The sequence below is a fragment of the Apteryx rowi genome, unplaced genomic scaffold (assembly GCF_003343035.1).
Source record: "Apteryx rowi isolate R43461 unplaced genomic scaffold, aptRow1 scaffold_6, whole genome shotgun sequence".
Classification (NCBI taxonomy): domain Eukaryota; kingdom Metazoa; phylum Chordata; class Aves; order Apterygiformes; family Apterygidae; genus Apteryx; species Apteryx rowi.
This window is the reverse complement of record NW_020450871.1, coordinates 1,048,324-1,066,130: the sequence shown is the minus strand read 5'-3', so window position 1 is coordinate 1,066,130 and position 17,807 is coordinate 1,048,324. Positions and strand designations below refer to the sequence as shown.

The 17,807-nt window shown below is 38.1% G+C and overlaps 1 protein-coding gene across 4 annotated transcripts in view; it reads left to right on the top strand.

The window, feature by feature from the left end:
* Positions 1-17,807, top strand: part of EPN2 (epsin 2) — a 47,333-nt gene that overhangs the window by 23,672 nt on the left and 5,854 nt on the right. For all 4 annotated transcript variants that reach the window (XM_026083068.1, XM_026083066.1, XM_026083067.1 and 1 more), the window contains 5 exons: positions 789-1,563; positions 11,964-12,076; positions 13,627-13,719; positions 13,994-14,150; positions 17,317-17,490. In XM_026083068.1, the coding sequence (XP_025938853.1) occupies positions 969-1,563; positions 11,964-12,076; positions 13,627-13,719; positions 13,994-14,150; positions 17,317-17,490 (1,132 nt within the window). In that variant the 5' untranslated portion in view covers positions 789-968. The remainder of the gene's footprint in view (positions 1-788; positions 1,564-11,963; positions 12,077-13,626; positions 13,720-13,993; positions 14,151-17,316; positions 17,491-17,807) is intronic.

Here is a 17,807-nt window from a genome sequence, read left to right as displayed (position 1 = left end):
TGAATCTGATGAGTGCTGTCAAATGCACAAAGTAAATGCATTTGGAAAAAAAAAATCCCTCTAATCTGCTTAGCATTAAAGGTCACCTTGAATTGTAATGCATCATTCTGGTGTTCATTTCTCTTCCCTAGGCCTTGACTGAATACAGAGCACAGTTTGGGATCTCTGCCCTGAAACTGCGTGCTCCTCAAGTTTGTCAGAGAGATCTCAAAAATAGCCTGGTTAATTTTTTTAGGAAATTCTCTTATCCACTCAGTACACAGATTTGTACAACAACTCTATTAGACCAATGCAGTGAAATTGTTAATCATTAGGGAGAACCTAATGACTGCTAAACTGGGAATTTCTCACGTGGTTTAATCTAAACTCTGCAAGCTGTCAACACAACAGATGATTTCTGTATTAAAAATTCTATGATTGTTTTTACCTTGTTGGAAAGTAAATCCATAACTCATTCCTTAGACTTGGTTTCTATTGGTTGTTTTACTTTTCAATTTTTGCATCTTCATCAGTATGGCTTTTTCTTTTGTTTGTCCTCTTTAGCAGTTCCGATGTTTTTAACATTGGACTTTAATATTACCTGTTTAAATAATGTGAATTTCCAGTAGCTGGTCTATCCGTTATTATTGGGGTGAGGAGAATAAGATTTCAAAAATCAGATCTCCTAAAGAAATATAGAGAGAAAAATCATCAGCTGACTTTAGCAAAATTTCTCAGTTTACAGATTGCTTTCCACATAGAAATAATTAAAGACCCAACTAACATACTTTGTTTTCTTTCCTTTCCAGGTCATGATTTTCATTTTCTCGTGTCATTTTTTTGAAGAGAGGAAATGATTGTAGTGGAACTTGTTGCAAATCAGTCACTGATACGGAGTCTTCGTAGTTCAGAAACTTTCATAGAAGAACAAATATAACCCTTTTTTTGTTTGTGTTCTGGAGCCTGTGTTGTTATAAAGGGAAATAAAAATGACGACTTCGTCTATTAGGCGGCAGATGAAGAACATTGTGAACAACTATTCAGAAGCCGAAATAAAAGTTCGGGAAGCAACCTCTAATGACCCCTGGGGTCCCTCCAGTTCATTAATGACTGAAATAGCAGATCTGACTTACAATGTTGTGGCCTTTTCTGAAATTATGAGCATGATCTGGAAGCGGCTGAATGACCATGGCAAAAACTGGCGACACGTATACAAGGCCCTTACTCTGTTAGATTACCTGATTAAAACTGGTTCTGAGAGAGTGGCACAGCAGTGTAAAGAGAATATTTTTGCTATTCAGACATTAAAAGATTTTCAATATATTGATCGAGATGGTAAAGACCAGGGCATCAATGTAAGGGAGAAATCCAAGCAGTTAGTGTCTCTTCTGAAGGATGATGAGCGACTGAAGACAGAGAGGGCTCAAGCCCTGAAGACCAAAGAACGCATGGCTCAGGTGGCCACTGGAGTGGGTAGCAATCAGATCACGTTTGGCCGAGGTTCCAGCCAGCCAAACTTATCCACTAGCTACTCAGAGCAAGAATATGGAAAGTCTGGAGGCTCCCCAGCATCTTACCATGGCTGTAAGTACAAACAAATACACATAAAAGGGATTTTTCTCCTTTCCAGAGACATTGTATTCTTACTTGCTGTTAGAAGTGAGAGTAAATGGTGCCTTCGAGGGAGATTAACATACAGACTACAAGGGGCTTTTTGCAATGGCTGAATCTTTGTAGGTCCGCTCTGCGGTACTAATGTCTTTTCAAATGGCTGTACTTAAACATTCATTTTGGAGAGGATGCATGTGTTGATGTAAATCAATTTAAAAAGCAGTTGTTTACTGTCAATTCCAAAAGGTAGCAATGTCAAGCTGTTTCTGTGAATATGTTCCCGTCTGATGTGATAGATCTTCAGCAGGGAGATTGTTAATTGATTTTTATTTCTTTTGTTTCTAGTTTTAAAAGGAGTGTTAGAAAAGTTGTCATGTTCAGTTTTTTATTTTTTTCTAATGTATAATTTCAGAAGAATTAAAAAGTACAGAGTATTTCCTTGATCATTTTTCTAGATAGTTTCTTTATGTTGCTGCTGTTTTATTTTAGGAAGAGTATTGGCATTTAACTTTACTGCTTGCTCAACAGTTCTTAAACTAGTAACACTTTGACTATGTCAGTGTTTAATTTGAAATTATATTCATTTATGCTATCAGCTCTTGGTATGCAAATATCCATTCTAAATACCATATTTCATTCTTAATTAAAAAAAAAAAGGAAAGAAAAAAAGAAATACAATGATGTGGGAAGAATGCATTCTTTATACCACTGCTTGGGGGAACTCCCTGTTGTGTTAGGAGGAGGCCTGGTTTGGCACTAAATCCTTCTTAATATAAGTAATGATCTGATGAAAGCTGCTTTGGCTGAAATGTCAGTGGTTGTGGTCTAATTCTGAAGGAAAATCTTTTCTTTAAATGAATGCTTATAGTGTGTGGAGAACTGTAACAGAGCCAATGTGGTGAATTGATTGAGCATCAGTTTTAAGAATCTTAAATTTGTCGTGCCCAGTATCCCAAAGCACTTCTCAAATTATACATACATGAGTGGTGTCAGTCCCCCTGCCCTGTATCAGCCTGTTGTGTGGAAGTCAATAGTAAGTTGGCAGCACAAATAAAGCTAGGATGAAGAATATCTCTGTCCAGTTAAAACTACAGAGAAAAGCTGAAAAAAGTACCATTTTTTCAAAAGGAAATGTTTTTAGGACGCAAGGTTCCCCTCCTCAAAAAAGAATAAAAAATGTGTGCGACTGTTTCCAGGTACAAGATTGCTATTCTGTCCCTTATCTAACAATGGAATAACAAACACCTTAGTTCTTCTGTAATAGCGATACTGGGGCATGGATTCAGTATGAATTTTTAAAATACATCTATCCTGTTATCACTATAATAATGTTTTTTTCTTTTGAGGTCTGTTTTCTGCCATCCTCTTGTCTACTATAGCAAAAATTTTTAATTTAGGAAATGTTTTGAAATATTGTTGGTTTTGACTTAAGCTGATGGACTGAAAGAATAGTTGCTAGGCTCTGCTGAGAACGCTTTTGTTTGTTCCGCAGTGCTCTTCACCAGCTCTTCCATTAACTGGTGTATGTAATTAGTGTTGTTTGTCGTATTAAATAATACCAGAGGCCTCAAACTATTCCTCTCAGCCAGTGTTGAGCAACGCAGGGTGTGTTGCTGAATTGTCCCTTGGACATTGTAAGAATTTTGATGGCATACTAGATGTCAGGAATGAAGTTTGGCAATTCTTTCAATACAGAGCATGTATGTTATTTGCCTGCATGACTTTGCTGCATATCTCAGTTTGCAGTATTGTTTTTCAGGTAATGATTTTTTTAATCTTTTCTCTCCTTCCCCAGAAGCACATGCCTAAGAAGCTTTAGAAACCCTAGATTTTTTTTTTTGGTTCTTCATCTGTTATAGACTTTTCTGTACTTAATTATCTATCAGCAAAAATATAGATGGTTGTTAATTTTTATGGTGTGTTGCTTCTGAAGTTTTAATGTGTTTTCTTTATGCAGATGGCTTACTCAGTATAGCAAAGCAAACTAGCACCATACAAAATAGCAGTGCTAAGTGGAATTGGAAATAATTGGAAAGCTTTATATAGAGCTTTGCCCTTTATCTTGGGAAAGGAAGAAAGTTTCATCAAAATCCAGAAATTTAATTTCCTGCATAAATGCAGAGTTATTCTTATGCCTTTTAAATTGAATGGAAAACATGGTTTTCATGTTTTAAAGTGAAAGAGATTGTATCTATCTTTTTTTTTTTTTAAATTCTATAATGATACCTTTTTTTGTTCTGAAAATATGGATTTAGTAAACTATGTAAAAGGAATTAAGTTATGCTTAACTCCTGGGAAATACTCTCCTTATCATAACTGTAAGATATGGTTGCTGTACTATGTATTCTGACAGAATTACCTTTTATTCTTCTGTTCTTTTGCTGGAGAGGAGATCAGAGGCATCTAGATTCAACTGCAAGATCTTTTGCAATCTATAGCATGAGATCTGCCTTTAGAAGAAGGTGCTATTAAACATTTAGCATGTTTTGTTAACATTTTAATATAAATAAAGTTTGGGAAGGTGTAAGAGCCTTTCTACCAATATAGCTAAATGATGTTTCAGCTCTCAATGTTTTGGTATTAGCAGATAGTTTTTAGTTTCGTTACTTGCTAGACACAATGGGTGTGGATCCCAGATTTTAAGAATTCTTCTTAGCTGAATGCATTCCCTTTATTTGAAAAGCCCGTCTTTGGCTACAAAATCTCCTCATTTTTAATACCTTTTTTTCAGAACAAAAAAACCTGAACTCCCTGAAAGTGCTTAATGGTTTCATCAGGATAGATCATAAACGAAACAGTAACTTCCAGTGAATAATGTTTCAGATTTGTTCCTCCTGTCAGTTACTTCATGTGCAATGTTGGATAAGTGGATCTTTTTGCTTTATTTTCTTCATGTATAAATACAGGAAAATGTTGAATTAGCAACGCTGTAGAGCATTGCTTCGGAAGGTGTTGTAATGCTCCAACTGTGGTTCTTTGCTAGCTTCATAAGCATATTTGTAGGGTTGTATCTGACAGTGCCTATGTGAATTGGTGTTTGTATTTGCTGTTGAACTAGAAGTTTTCTTTGTAGGGTTGCTTGTATTTGTGTCCCAAATCACTCTTTCTTCAAAAATAATAGTAATATTGATAGCCTGCGTAGTATGAGAAAATTTAGGATTGAAAAGGATCCCTTGGGTAATTTACCATAGTCCCTCACTACTGCAGTCAAAACACACTGTATAATCCTGTCCTTATATAAAAGACCTTTTAAAGACTGGTTGATGAAGACATTTTTCCCTTCTCCTTGCAGATATTTTCATCTTATCTCTACCAATCCATTAAAAACTGTGGAAAATGAAATGGTGAAGCAATGTGAGCTTTTAATGTTTTAATGTCCTTTCCACCAAAGCTTTATCTTAATGACTGTGTTAGCCCTGAGGATCTCTGTACTGTGAAGCTTGTATAATTCTAGAGGGGATATGTTATGGCATGTGAAAATTGCTGACTGATGTTGACATTTGTTAAAATATAGTATGTTTTTGCTGTCATAGTCTTGTAATTTATAAATAAAAAAGAGAGATATTGCAAAGCTAAAAGCAAAGAAACTCTCCCTCCCAAGCTCCATCTTGTCAGCAATTTCTGATTATACTGCGGATGACTGGCTGTCCTTTAATCTTAAGGTAGAGGCAATTAATGTTCCTGTTAGGAGCTATTCCTTAAATATTCCATGACAAAATACGTGGAAGTTTTTATTTGAATTATTTTGGAAAATGTGTAAATTTTATGGACTTGCATGAAATCTGATTTCAGGTGTTTTGTTTCAAGTTAAAGGTGTGTTCTTGTGTAGTGCTGAAACTAAACCTACTGGCGAGAGGAAGCAATAGGAGGTCAATATTTGAAACCTTACCTCCAGTCTGGCTTCCATGTGTCTAAATGTTATCTTTGTGGTTGAAGTTAGTCACCCAGTTTGGAAAACTTAGGTCTCTTGTTCCTAGACTTATTTCACCTACAGCTGCCAATAATCAGTTAAATAAGATTCTGGATTTATAGCTGCATGGGGAAAATTAGGGCGTTCTTGATATAGAACTCTGAGTCTGAACTGTGGTGCTGTTTCAAACCTGGGAGTGCAGTTAGGATTACTGGTCTTGATAACAGTCTTAATCTAGTAACTGTCTTTTTAAAGTATTCTTTAAACAGAGGCTTACTACAGGGATGTTATTCTGTCATTACATTGGAGTCATCAGCAGGACAGAAGTCACTTCTGCATGGTAGTCAGCTGAGGGTACCTCTGAGAGACTGAGTACTGCTTGAGCACCTTGTGCCTGCAGAAGTTCTCCCCCCTGCACCCCCCAAAATCTGTGTGTAGAAGTTGAGTTGTGTTGTCTTTAGCAGACCCGTCCCAGATTGTCATGGTTGATGAGATGTAGCTGCTCAGGAAGCACTATAGTCTGCAGCAACGCTGTGTAGCTGGGGGGTTTATGGGAGTTGTTCTCTTGGAAAATGACAGAGAAGTCCTGTACCTGGGAGGAAAGCCCCAACTCCTTGACACACCTATCCCCAGAAGACACTGTGTCTGAATTAGCTTAAACTCGGAAGGATCTCTGGGGAAGAGGGGAAAAAAAAAAGGGTCCTCTCCCTCTACTGCCTGTATCTTCCAGTTAAAATCAAGTTTATTGAAGCCTTGCTTTTGAAAGAGGGTGTTGTCTTGTTAGACCTAGCACAGGACCTACCTGTGTTATTTCAGGTTGTGCACATGTCCTTTCCTTTGGCCATCTGCTGCCTTGTGTTTGGGTTGCATTGAGAAGTGTTTGCAGAGCAAGACTGGCGTGTGTTTTAATGTCCTGATTTCATTTACACAAACGTGGCAGGGTATGGGACAGCGCAGCGTGCACAGTGTGACCTAATTTCAGAGGAGCACTTTGCCTGGAGGTTGGCCACTTGGCTGAGAAATCGGATTCATTATACATACAGCCTATTTGATAAAAGATTGGTGAAAGATGGAGTGAAAAGGGCTTTTCTGGATCTCGTGAAATGCTGAGTCTGTCAAACTTGCATCCTAAAGATTTTGGGAGCAATTCTTTGTTTTTGTTTTTATTTTTTTTGGTCTTCTCTTTAAACTGAAATGATGAGTTTTAATATTTCCAATGATTATTCACGTTAACTTGACTCCTTGCTTAAAAGCAGTTTTGCAATGCATCAGCAAGTTTGTGTTCAATCATCTGTTTCACCTTTTGTCTCACACTTTGCTTTGAGTAGAAAATAATTCAGAGGAATTAATAATTTGGGTTTGTCGTTACAGGAAATTCAGAATGCTCCTGTTCTATTATTTTCTTGTAATCTGTTCTGCAGCTTTGCAGATTGGAATACATCTCTGGTGTTCCCGCCAAGCGAGGAAATATATGCCCTATCATCCAGGAATGAATCTTGACCAGCTACGTTGATAATTTCTATAATTTGAGGTGTCACAATAGATTGGTAGATTCCTGTGTTGTCTGTCAGGTGTCGCTTCTTTGGCAACTCGATTTAATCCTCTCATCACACTTCTGCTTTTGTGGTGCACTAAGCAAAGGTGGGGAATGCCACTGGTGTAACCAGACTTTTGTAGCTGCAATAAATTATCTCAATATGTCTGTAAAAATGAGTGTAGGGACACTTTGAGAGAGAGAAATTACTGTTCGACTGAAACAAGCCTTAAGGATCTGTTTAGTGTTAAATGAATTTCCCCAGTGCTCAGACTGCCTCCTTCAGTGGAATTGGCAATCATGCAGTAGGTCTGGTCAGCTCCACCTTGTTGCAGTAGTAGGTGCGATTACTTCCATTCTTAAAGGATCTCTTTAATTCCCGATGTAAAGGCAGACTGTAAAATTCCTTCTAGATTAAGCAATTTGCACATGGCATTTCATAGTTTGAGAGATTAGATTGGCTTTTTGAAAGTATCCCATCTTTAATAGGCTTTTGTTTGAAGACTGACAACTAGAATCTCCGCTTGTTTCCCTGGTGGATTATTATCAGTTTCTTACCTTGATGTTATTTTAATTTTCCAAGTCAGCCTTGTTTTTGTCTATTTTCTGTAGAAAAAACAATCACATGAGGAAACGGCTCTACTTTCTGAACGAACGTGACTAAAAACTGAATTCTAAAGAAGAATGCCTCCTCCTGCAAATGACAAAGCTGAGGCTTGTTTTCCATGACACTCTGTAGCACTACTTGGTGTAGAGTGGTGCTAAAAATTCAGCCCATACTTTCGAATGAAACAACCAGGTCTGACTTCATGCTAGCATTGACTTTTTTTCTTTATTATTAATGCAAACAATGACTCTGCTTTCTAGCTGTGTATTGTTTATATGCTTTAATTCGTTAACTTAAGCAAACCTTTGGGCATCTCCAGAGGGCTTTTAATGTAGCCAAAATAGAGTAAATTATCCGTAAATACGTATAAAAGACGTCATAGCTTCTGACAGAGACAGATGGTGGAGCAGAATCCTGCTTTAGTGATTAACTGAGGTTGGAAATGATTTCCTTACTCTCCCGCTAGAGTGTTGTAGAGAAAACAGGCCCGTGGCATTTATCTCTCTAAAAGCAGATACCCCACACATTTGCTTTTCAGCAGCCTAGAGAAGCCTGGATCTCCAAATTCTCAAAGCAGCAACAAAGCAGGGCTTACCGGGTCAGAATTGATCTATTGAGTCCCATCTTACATAAACATCTGAGTTAACTGTCATGTGCTGTGGGATAAGAGATTCTTTGTGTGGCAGAGATACTGTTACTAAGGCAATAACCTCTATGCTAGATCCTTGCAACTAAAATGTTAATACAATACATGGCCAATACAGAAGGACAGTTATAACGTTGAGGGAATTTGGAAGTGAAGTTGCTGGATAAAACATGTCAGAGTACTACCAAGAGCGCTGTTTTGAATTTCCTTTAATTCTTTTTGGAAAAATGGGCTGGCTACCATTTAACGTAGGTGGTTTTATAACCACTTCATAATATTTAATGCACAATAGCAACATTTTTACTGGTGTTTTTTAACACGAGACACAGTGAAGAATCTCAAATCGACAATTTCTTTGTTGCTGTTGCAGAATGAGTTCTACAGTGCTGTTTAGAGTTAATAAAACCAAGTAGGATGAATTGCTGAAAAGCCTAAAAGTGAAAAGAAATAAACTGTATATGTGAGACCCCCTTATTATCTGTGTTCAGATTCTGGAGCTGCTGAATGCTGGGCTCTGTTGGGAGCTGTGAGGTAATGGAGCTCTCTGCCAAAGCGAGCCTGCCACTCCTGCACGCTTTTGAGAGCAACGACTGGTAGGAGGGGAAGCAAGACACTTTGAGTAGGATGCAGTCACTTGTTCTTGTGGCTTTTTAATGCAAAAATGCTGTGTGCCGTTAAAAGCTGAAACTGGTGAGCACTATTAGTAAGTAGTCCTTCATGTGGAAATGGGAGGAATAACAGAGAAATTAAGTTAATGAACCTGTTTCGCATAATTTTAAAGTCATTCTACCATCAGCTTCCTAGTTACATATAATTATGTTGAAAGAGATGAGAAATTCTTGTATAAAATGTTAAGGAAATCACATTCCCTCCCCACCCGTAGTTGCAGTTGAAGAAACAGAAGACCTAAAGGCACTTTCTTGGTCCTAGTTCAGTTGCCATCTGTTCTCAGGTGACCAGGTTGTATCCCATTTGCATGCTTATCAAGCTCTGTTTTGAAGCCAGTTATGATTCTTGCCTTCTATAATTCCTGCTGGAAGGCTGCTTCTTTGAGGTTATACACATCCATTTGTATATCAAATTTATTCATGATCAATTTAAATCATTGGTTCTTGTCCCTTTATCTTAAATAGCTTTTCTCACTCCGTACTATTTTCAAGCCTGTTATATTTAGCAATCTGCTCAGTCTTCTTTTTGCAAAGATAAAAATATAGAATATTTTATATTCTCTGAAGGTAAGCAACTCCACATCCATTCAGTTTTGAAATCATCTGTATTGAACTGGTATGACCGGAATTGCATTTGGCATGTTAGATGAATTCTGACTAATGCTTTCTCGTAGTAGTGCTAATGTTAATGATGGCTGTATTGGGTTAGTGGCTGATAGTTATCATATGTTTTAGTAATATACAGAATTCTTTACATCTCTGTCACTTCCAGTTGATGCCCCCCAATTTGTAGAAGATACCGTTACTGAAGAAATCATTTCACTTTTTCAATATCATCCTATTTCTATTGCTCCCCTTCTCAGTCAGCTGTTTTCTTTATATTCCAGTTTCTCCCTCTAGTTTGACAATTTTTCTTAGCATTATTTTTGCATTTTCCCTTAAGCTCCATTTTGTGTTCCTTTTTTTTTTTTTTCCTTTTTTTTCTTAAGGTCAGTCTCAAAGTCAGTTGTTGAGAAACTGTTAGTAAACTTCCTTTGTGATAGGCAGTATGATATAATCTCTCCTTAAGCTGTGTTGTTTTTTAACTTCTTTACAGTTCTTACATGAACCTCTCTTTAACATCCTAATTGGCATCATGAAATGCTTTACTGAGATTATTTCTGCTGCTTTTCCTTTTGACGAAAAGATCAGAGAAAGATATCAGATTTTCTCTGTCATAGTCTACCTTTGGTAACCTCTTGCTGAGTTTTATTCCATTTTCTTTTTAATTCTTTATTTTTGTCTTTAAAATGTTTGCAAAGTCTGAATATTCTTAAGGCCATGCTTTTCCATGCTGTCAGACATCCTGTTCTGTGATGTCCCTTTTATTCCTGCTTCAGGTCTGTAATGGTACAAATAGACTGGGGAGCCCATCAGCAATTTGTGAAGCAAAAAAGTACTAGTGAAGCAGACTAAATTTAGATACTTTCTATGAAAAAAGAGTTTTAAAAAGTAATAGAATTGAGGTAGCGGTAACATCTTTATAAATGCGAAGTAATGAGCTGGTCTGGTTGGCTTGAAAGCTTCAGGCCCAGCACAACATGAAAGAATCTAACTTCCCATGATAAATGGATTTGGCCCTTCAGAAACAGCCTGGGATGGGATGGCGTATGGGGTGCAGGCTGGGAAGGAGAAGGCATGCCTCGTTCATGGCTTCCCTCCTGCTGGCTGGATGATGGAGGAGAGTACACAGTTTACAGGGATGTTTTGGCTAGAAATCAAGTTAGAGCGACATAAAATTGGGAAATAGTTGCAGGGTTAAGGTAGCGACTGAAAATGTGTTTTTAAAATTACTGTTTGGCAATCTAATTTTTATATACCCAGCTGAACTCTTTAAAAGGAACTTAATTTCTTTTGAGTTTGACATCCTAGCTTTAAAATATGTTTCCTTTTTTGTGAAATGTTAATATATATTTTGCAAAATTGTAATTCCCTTTCCAACCATTAAATAGAAATTCCTATGCTAAAGTAAGATAAAATACCAACGTAGATAATCTGGTTGCAGTAAAAATATCTGAGAGAGCACAGGAATTGTTTAATTGCTGTGTAGTGGTAAACACATCAGAGTTCTCCCATCGGGATAGAAGTTTCTGCATGCTACGGCAGTGAAGACATGAAGAGAAGATGACTTGTTTATTGAGAAATAATATATTTTAGCTGTCAACCTTAATTCTTCTTCTGAGGGGACGGTGGGAAGCAGATTATCAGATAGTCCTTAGCTAATAAAGTCTTCATGCCAGATTAAAAAACAAACAACCCTCCCAAACCTATATACCTTTTTTTTTTTTGGTACAGAAGATGATCCTGTATTTTGTAAATTTTGAGTATGAATAGCTGATTTGTTTGTCTCAGAGCATGTTTAGCAATTGAATGGGAGAGATAAAGAACTGTTCTTAAGACTCTGTATTATTTTACAGAAAAGTGGGTGGTATCCGATTTTACCATGGTATTGGCTGACTCCCAGCAAATCCTTACATTGACATTGCTACATGTAAGATTTTTCAACAAATGTTTCTTGAATGATTAATTCTACAGTTTAAGTCAGTGACCTGTTCTCTCCAAAGCTCTGATTTGCTGAGACAGGGCATCCAGCATTCATTATAAGCATGTTGATTTTTGTTGATATAAAAAGTAGCACCACTTAAAAAAAAGTCTTTGTTTCCCAGAAACATTTTTCATTTAAAGCAACTGAGCTATCTTACAAATTTTTACCTTTTAAATTTTTCTCTTGCTTCTTGGCCTCAGCTGAGAGTTGAACATGTTCAGCTATTTGTATGAACTTTATCTCCGATAGCTCAGAGCGCTGAGGATGGCCAGTGGCCCTTGGCACCCCAGGGCGCCTGTTGTTGTTTGGCATCGTTTGGCTTTTGAGAATGGCTGCGTGCAAGTGGGACCGTCTGGTAAGAGAGGTAATCAAACCTGTTATGGCTTTTTGTTATTTAGTTATTTGCTGTGTTTGTCTCCAACAGCTACGTCCCCTCGAGTTTCCTCAGAGCTAGAGCAGGCACGGCCTCAGACGAGCGGAGAAGAGGAGCTCCAACTGCAGCTTGCGCTGGCGATGAGCAGGGAAGTTGCAGAGCAGGTCAGTTCCTGGGTCTAAAGTGTCCATGCGTTAATAGCTGAGACTACATTCCTCTTTTTTTCAACGGCAGCTTGGCTTTGCTGCAGGTGTAATGGGGGAGAGAATGGCCATTTTGGAAGACGTTTGCTCTTTGATTTTATTTTTATTTTATTTTTCTATCTTTTTTAAAATTGACTATGGCCTCAGTGCTGTTGAGACTAGTGGAAGATGACAGTCATTTTGCAAGAAGACTTTGTTATGTGGGAGGATGTTAATCATCACATTACTGAAGCTGTTTTCAGTTATGAAGAACTGAAAACAGGACTAGTCCTGAAAGCCTTTATTAATGGGGCCAGCATGAAAAAAAAATCAGTGAATTTTGATTACAAGGGAATTTTGAATTATCTGTTCATTTGGTTAGATTGTCTGGAACAGAAGGGTGATCTGATGCAAAATGCTAGAATATTTAAAGAACCTGTTTTTAAACAATTTAGCTCCTGAACTATCACAGTGGCTATATTAATATGTTAATTCTTAAGAGGTTCATTCTGATTTTGGAGTAAATGCTGTAATTCTGAGTAAAATCTACTGCATGTTAATATGTAATGGAGTTGTTGAATCTCAGCTGTGAGTGAAAATTCAAGCTAACCATACTGAGTGTCTCTGCAGTACTTTAGAGGCTTCCTGTGAAAGATTTAGCTTACAGCTGTATGTTAAGCATTAGTATCTCTGTGCTTGGAGAGGGAAACTATAACCTAGTAAACTTTCTCGTTATTTAGCAATAAAGTTTAAAAAGAAAAAAATAAACAAAACAACAACATAGAATATATCAGTTGAAACAGCTTTAAAAATTGCAAGGGAAATGCCAGTTGGGGAATTTGTCAACTTCTGAAAGTCATGGTGCAAGCAAAAATACTTGAAATAGTTGGATCTACCACAGACGTAGTTTAGAGACGTTTAAAAACCTGTAAAATGTGCACAGAGTTGGCTAGATCATTCCCTTAGCGTTCTTTATAGATACAACACTTGCATCAAGTGTGGAGGGAAGCTGTCAAAAGTCAGCAAAACTGAAGTTTGAATTGCTATGTCCTTCAGTGGTGATTTGAATGATCAAAAGCGCTATAATAATTTAAAGATGGGATGTTTACTGTGTCTTTAAATTCCATGGTGTTTCTAGCATTGTAACTTAATTTTTGGAAAGAATGTTTCACTTATAGCTTTTCCATTGGGAATAAAATAACATGAGGGTAAATTTCAGTCAGCAAAATTGCTGTTGGCTTAATGATCACACTATTATATTGGTGTTACGGGGTCAGGTTGTTCCTGACCTCTGTTTGAGCGAGGTGAGAGTCGCAAGAAATTTTTTTTTCTCTGGTTGCGTTATGTTGTCTAAGTTACAGCAAATAGGCCTGGCAATCCCACTGCACTTGCCTGTGGTGCACATCACTCCTAGGGTGGCAGGGAGGGCTGCACGGGCCTTCCCGGGCAGTGTCCTGCCCACGGGGCTAGCCACCTGGAGCGGCACAGTCTAGGCTAATGGTCTATATCAACAGTGTTGATTTCCTTTGCAGGAGGAGCGCCTCAGACGCGGAGATGATCTGAGATTACAGATGGCTCTGGAGGAGAGTCGCAGAGACACAATTAAAATTCCCAAAAAGAAGGAGGTAGTGCCTTCAACTAAGAAATTCCCGGTTATGCTGCCAAAAGCTGAAATACAGTAACACAAAATAGCTTAATACTGAGCTCTTTTATGCTTTTGGGATTGCTTTGTTGTATAGCTTAAAGCTTCTTCCATGTGGGTTAAATTTCAAACTACTAGTCAATGCAGGTGTGTAAAAGGAAAAAAAAAAAAAAAAAAAGTTGCTTCTTCACTCTCACGGGTTTGTGCTTCAGATTGGTAATGCTCTTGATTAAAGCTCAGACTGTTCCTGCCCTCAGCATACAACTTTGTTGGACCTAATGGATGCCCTACCCTCATCGGCACCGGCATCACAGAAAACAGAACCTTGGGGACCTCCTGCTGTTGCAAACCAAACTGATCCCTGGGGAGGATCCACAGTTGCAGCTACTGCCTCTGACCCGTGGCAATCATTTGGTAAGAACAAACCCTGCCAGAAGAATGCTTATCTTATAAGTTTTTGCTTTTTAATATTGAGCTTGAAGCAAGTTCCTCAGTAACAATGCAGAACATCCTGTCTCGGTATGTTAGTCCATTTTGATTGTTTTCCATACACTAGAAGTAACATTCCCTTAAATCATTTTTCAAGCAGAAATGAAGGGAAATTACATTCCTTTTCTCTTTTGAGCAGTTGAGGGGTGTGTGTGTGTGTGTGTATTTTGAATCTTAAGAAGGAGAAGAAAATAGAAGCTTTCGGTTTTTCTTTGTGCAGCAGAAGCAACTTGTCTCATCCTGGGTGGATGCTAATGGTTTGACTGCTGGTTGGGTCCCATGTCATGGACTGAGGTACTTGTCAGTGCTTAATATAGTGCTCAGACAGGATGCTATAATTCAGAAAGGCTGTAGCTTTGAGTTACAATATCTTTAATACTGCTCCTACTGAAATAGGATGTGTATACAGTCAAAACCAAATGGGTTGAATTGTTTAAATGGAGATTTTTACCATGTTAAAAATTCACTGTTTCATAAACTTTTGATGCTACATCCATGCAATCAATTTTTGAAGTGAAAGATCCAACACTTCATATGTTAAAGAGCAATAAGTCCGGTTGTCTGCATGTTTGCTTTTGTATGTGTTTGTCTTGCCTCCTGTGCAGTGTGCTGTTTTCTAGGTTAGCCAAAGTCTGTCCAAGGAGTTACTCCTTTGCATAAGAAAGCTGATGGTTCCTCGCAGTAGGTGTTTGGCATACTGTGTCTTTGGGAATGGAGCTGGATCTGTTTTTTGTTTGATTTGGGCTTCTGTGTGGGGCGGGGGGGGAGTAGGGGGGGGTTCCTGTGCAGTTCTGAAGACTAACAGCTTAGTTCTGCCAGTTTTGCTTTAGGCTGCTGTTTCTAGGACCTCAGCTATATAGTACTTCAAAGTCACATGCATTAGCAGTAAGTACTCTACCCTCCAGATTTCTGATAAAAAAATTTTGGAGTTTAATACTCCAAAGCTTGCTCACTCTTTTTTTTTTTTTTTTTCCTCTCGTGATGGCATTAAATGCACTTGCTTAGCTGCTGGGCCAGCCACAGTTCCTTGTTTAAGTGTAATCTGTATCTTTTCTGATGATAAGCTGTCAAACATTAGGTCAGAAAAAGACAGCATTTCAGGGCTTGAAGACTGTTCGATGTAATTTTCCATGTTTAAAAACAAACAAAAAAGCCCACCTCCTTCAAATCTTGTGCTTGACATATCATCCATTGACTAGTTTTTCCTTGAATCAGTTGCAGCTGTAGCATTTCCTCTCAGTGGCTCCCAGCTTTATTAATGCCACTTATAACAACCCCTTGTTCCAGCTGGCCAGTTACTTGGCTGCCAAGGATAGTCTTGGAGATGGGGGATTTATGAATTTGACTGCTAATAAAACAGTGAGTCACTGAATCGTGGTTCTTAAATCCTGAACATGCTTTGGCTTTTCAGCAGAGATAATGGAAGCTAAGGGAAGGTATTTTCCCAAATGCTCTAATCCCGTGAGCTGTCTTATGAAAGAAAAGACTTTTTTGAAAGCTTCCGTTTATGAGAAGCGCTGTCATTAGCATTTCTTGCGTGGCATTGGTTGTAACTCAGCACTGAGGGCAGATAAAGGAAATCTAAGTGCTGGACTGGGAATAGTTGGGTTTATTTGGAGGATTTCAGCATTTCCTGTTCTGAAGCTGCAGCAAGACCATGCCACCTGTTGATGGAAGTGAAAGACCAACACTGCAGACTGGAATTTGTGCCAGCATGAGTAGCATTGAATTGGTTTTCAAAAAGAATAGTGTGGTGCCAATGGTTTTTGTGTGTATTTTTAAAAAATAAAACAATGCTTCATTGTAACCTGAAAGGTGCAAAGGGATTAAAGGTGATAGCTGCTTATTGCATGGCTAGTTCTGTCCTACTCCTGGTCTATACAATTCTTCTCATTTAGTAATTAAACCATGACTGGTCTAGAAGTTTCGCTGGGGAAGGGAAATGTGTGCATGTACAATCTGATTTGAAGGTAATCGAGCATCGTATAGTTGTACAAGATGTGCACTTAAAGTATTATTTTCCCGTCCCTGCACTTTCCTGGCTGAGGGGGTGAAAGAGGGGTGGGAACGGATGAGACGGAAACAAAGTAGGAGCAATACCTTCCAACACAAGGCTGACCCACTACAAATATGAAATGTGTTTTGTTTTGGTGGTCCCAGGGTTTGATGAGCCCAAATAGCTTCATATAATGGAAGAAGGAAAAAGAGGCCACCTAAAGTGAATAGCATTAAGTAGTACCTTGGGGAAGAAGAAGAAGAAATGGGCAGCAAATCATATATAGTTAGGCATGTTTCTTTTTCTTTCCTTCCTTCTCCCCTCCCACCTCAGTTTGCCATTTGACAGAATGAAACCCTAACCTTGTGCAGGACCTTGTAAATGTATTGACAGACAAGTAATTTGGTGATCTGGATTTGTAGGAAAAAAGAGTTGTCAGTGTCTTCTAATAAAAAAGTGAATGTTGAACATGCAATTATTGGGCTTAAAAATGTAGGAAGGGGTATCAGCAGACAGCTTAGACCTGTGTCAGAAGAGTGCTTACAAATTAGGATAAAAAGACAAAGCTTCCTCAGGGAAAGCTGATTGTTAAATAAATAAATAAATAAATATTCTTTACAGAGTAACAGTGTGATAGAAAGAGGTTTAAAATTATTATCTGTGAATCTCAGATTGTTTTTCCTTTTCATACATGTGTATTTATTTCTTTTACATACAGATTTTATGGAATTCTTCTTTCCCTTCATTTATTGTAAATATACCCTGTGATTAAGTCAGATATTCTCTGTCGTGGTGGTGATGTCTGTAATGAAAGCAGGTTTATTTTCTTGTTGTTGGAACTGCCAGTCTTTAATTTAATTTCAAATGGAAGCTGAATTTTATTCAGACGTCTTCCACAGAATGTAGCTGTGTTTGTTGTTCTGCATGTATAACATGGGAATACTGATAAAAACTCAGCATCTAATGTTGAACTGCTTTACCTTTTTGTTTATTATTTACTTGACAATAATGGCCCGTAACAGAGATTAATCTCCTTGGACAATTTTCCAAAGTGAAGCTACAGTTAACTTGTGTTCCTGCTGGCTCTTTTTGCAGGTGCCAAACCAGCTGCTTCCGTTGATCCTTGGGCAGCACCAGCAGGATCCACAGCTCAGTCTCTGTCCAAAAATGTTGACCCCTGGGCTCCTGCTCAGTCGTCATCTACTGCAGCAAAACCTTCTGTGGATCCTTGGGGACCAGCGCCTGCAAACAAACCTCTCTCTACTTCTGGTGAGAGACTGTCACATTCTGTATCCATATTATCTGAGTAATGTAGGGTGAGACCTGAATGATTTTTAGGTTGGTTAGAAGCAGCTCTGTGTTGATTAATTTGTAGTGCTGGACTGTAAAGTACGTGAGTCGTAATAGCTAACAGCAAAAAGAACTTCAGGTACTGTTATTCTGAGTTAGAGCTCTGAATTCATATTCTTTCTTCATGCAGTCTCCCTTCCACATTCTTTTATTTTTATGTACGGATGCATGCCGTGCATTTGTGACTGTGCTGCTGCCATCAAGCTTTTAAATGGATTTTGTATTTAATTAGACAA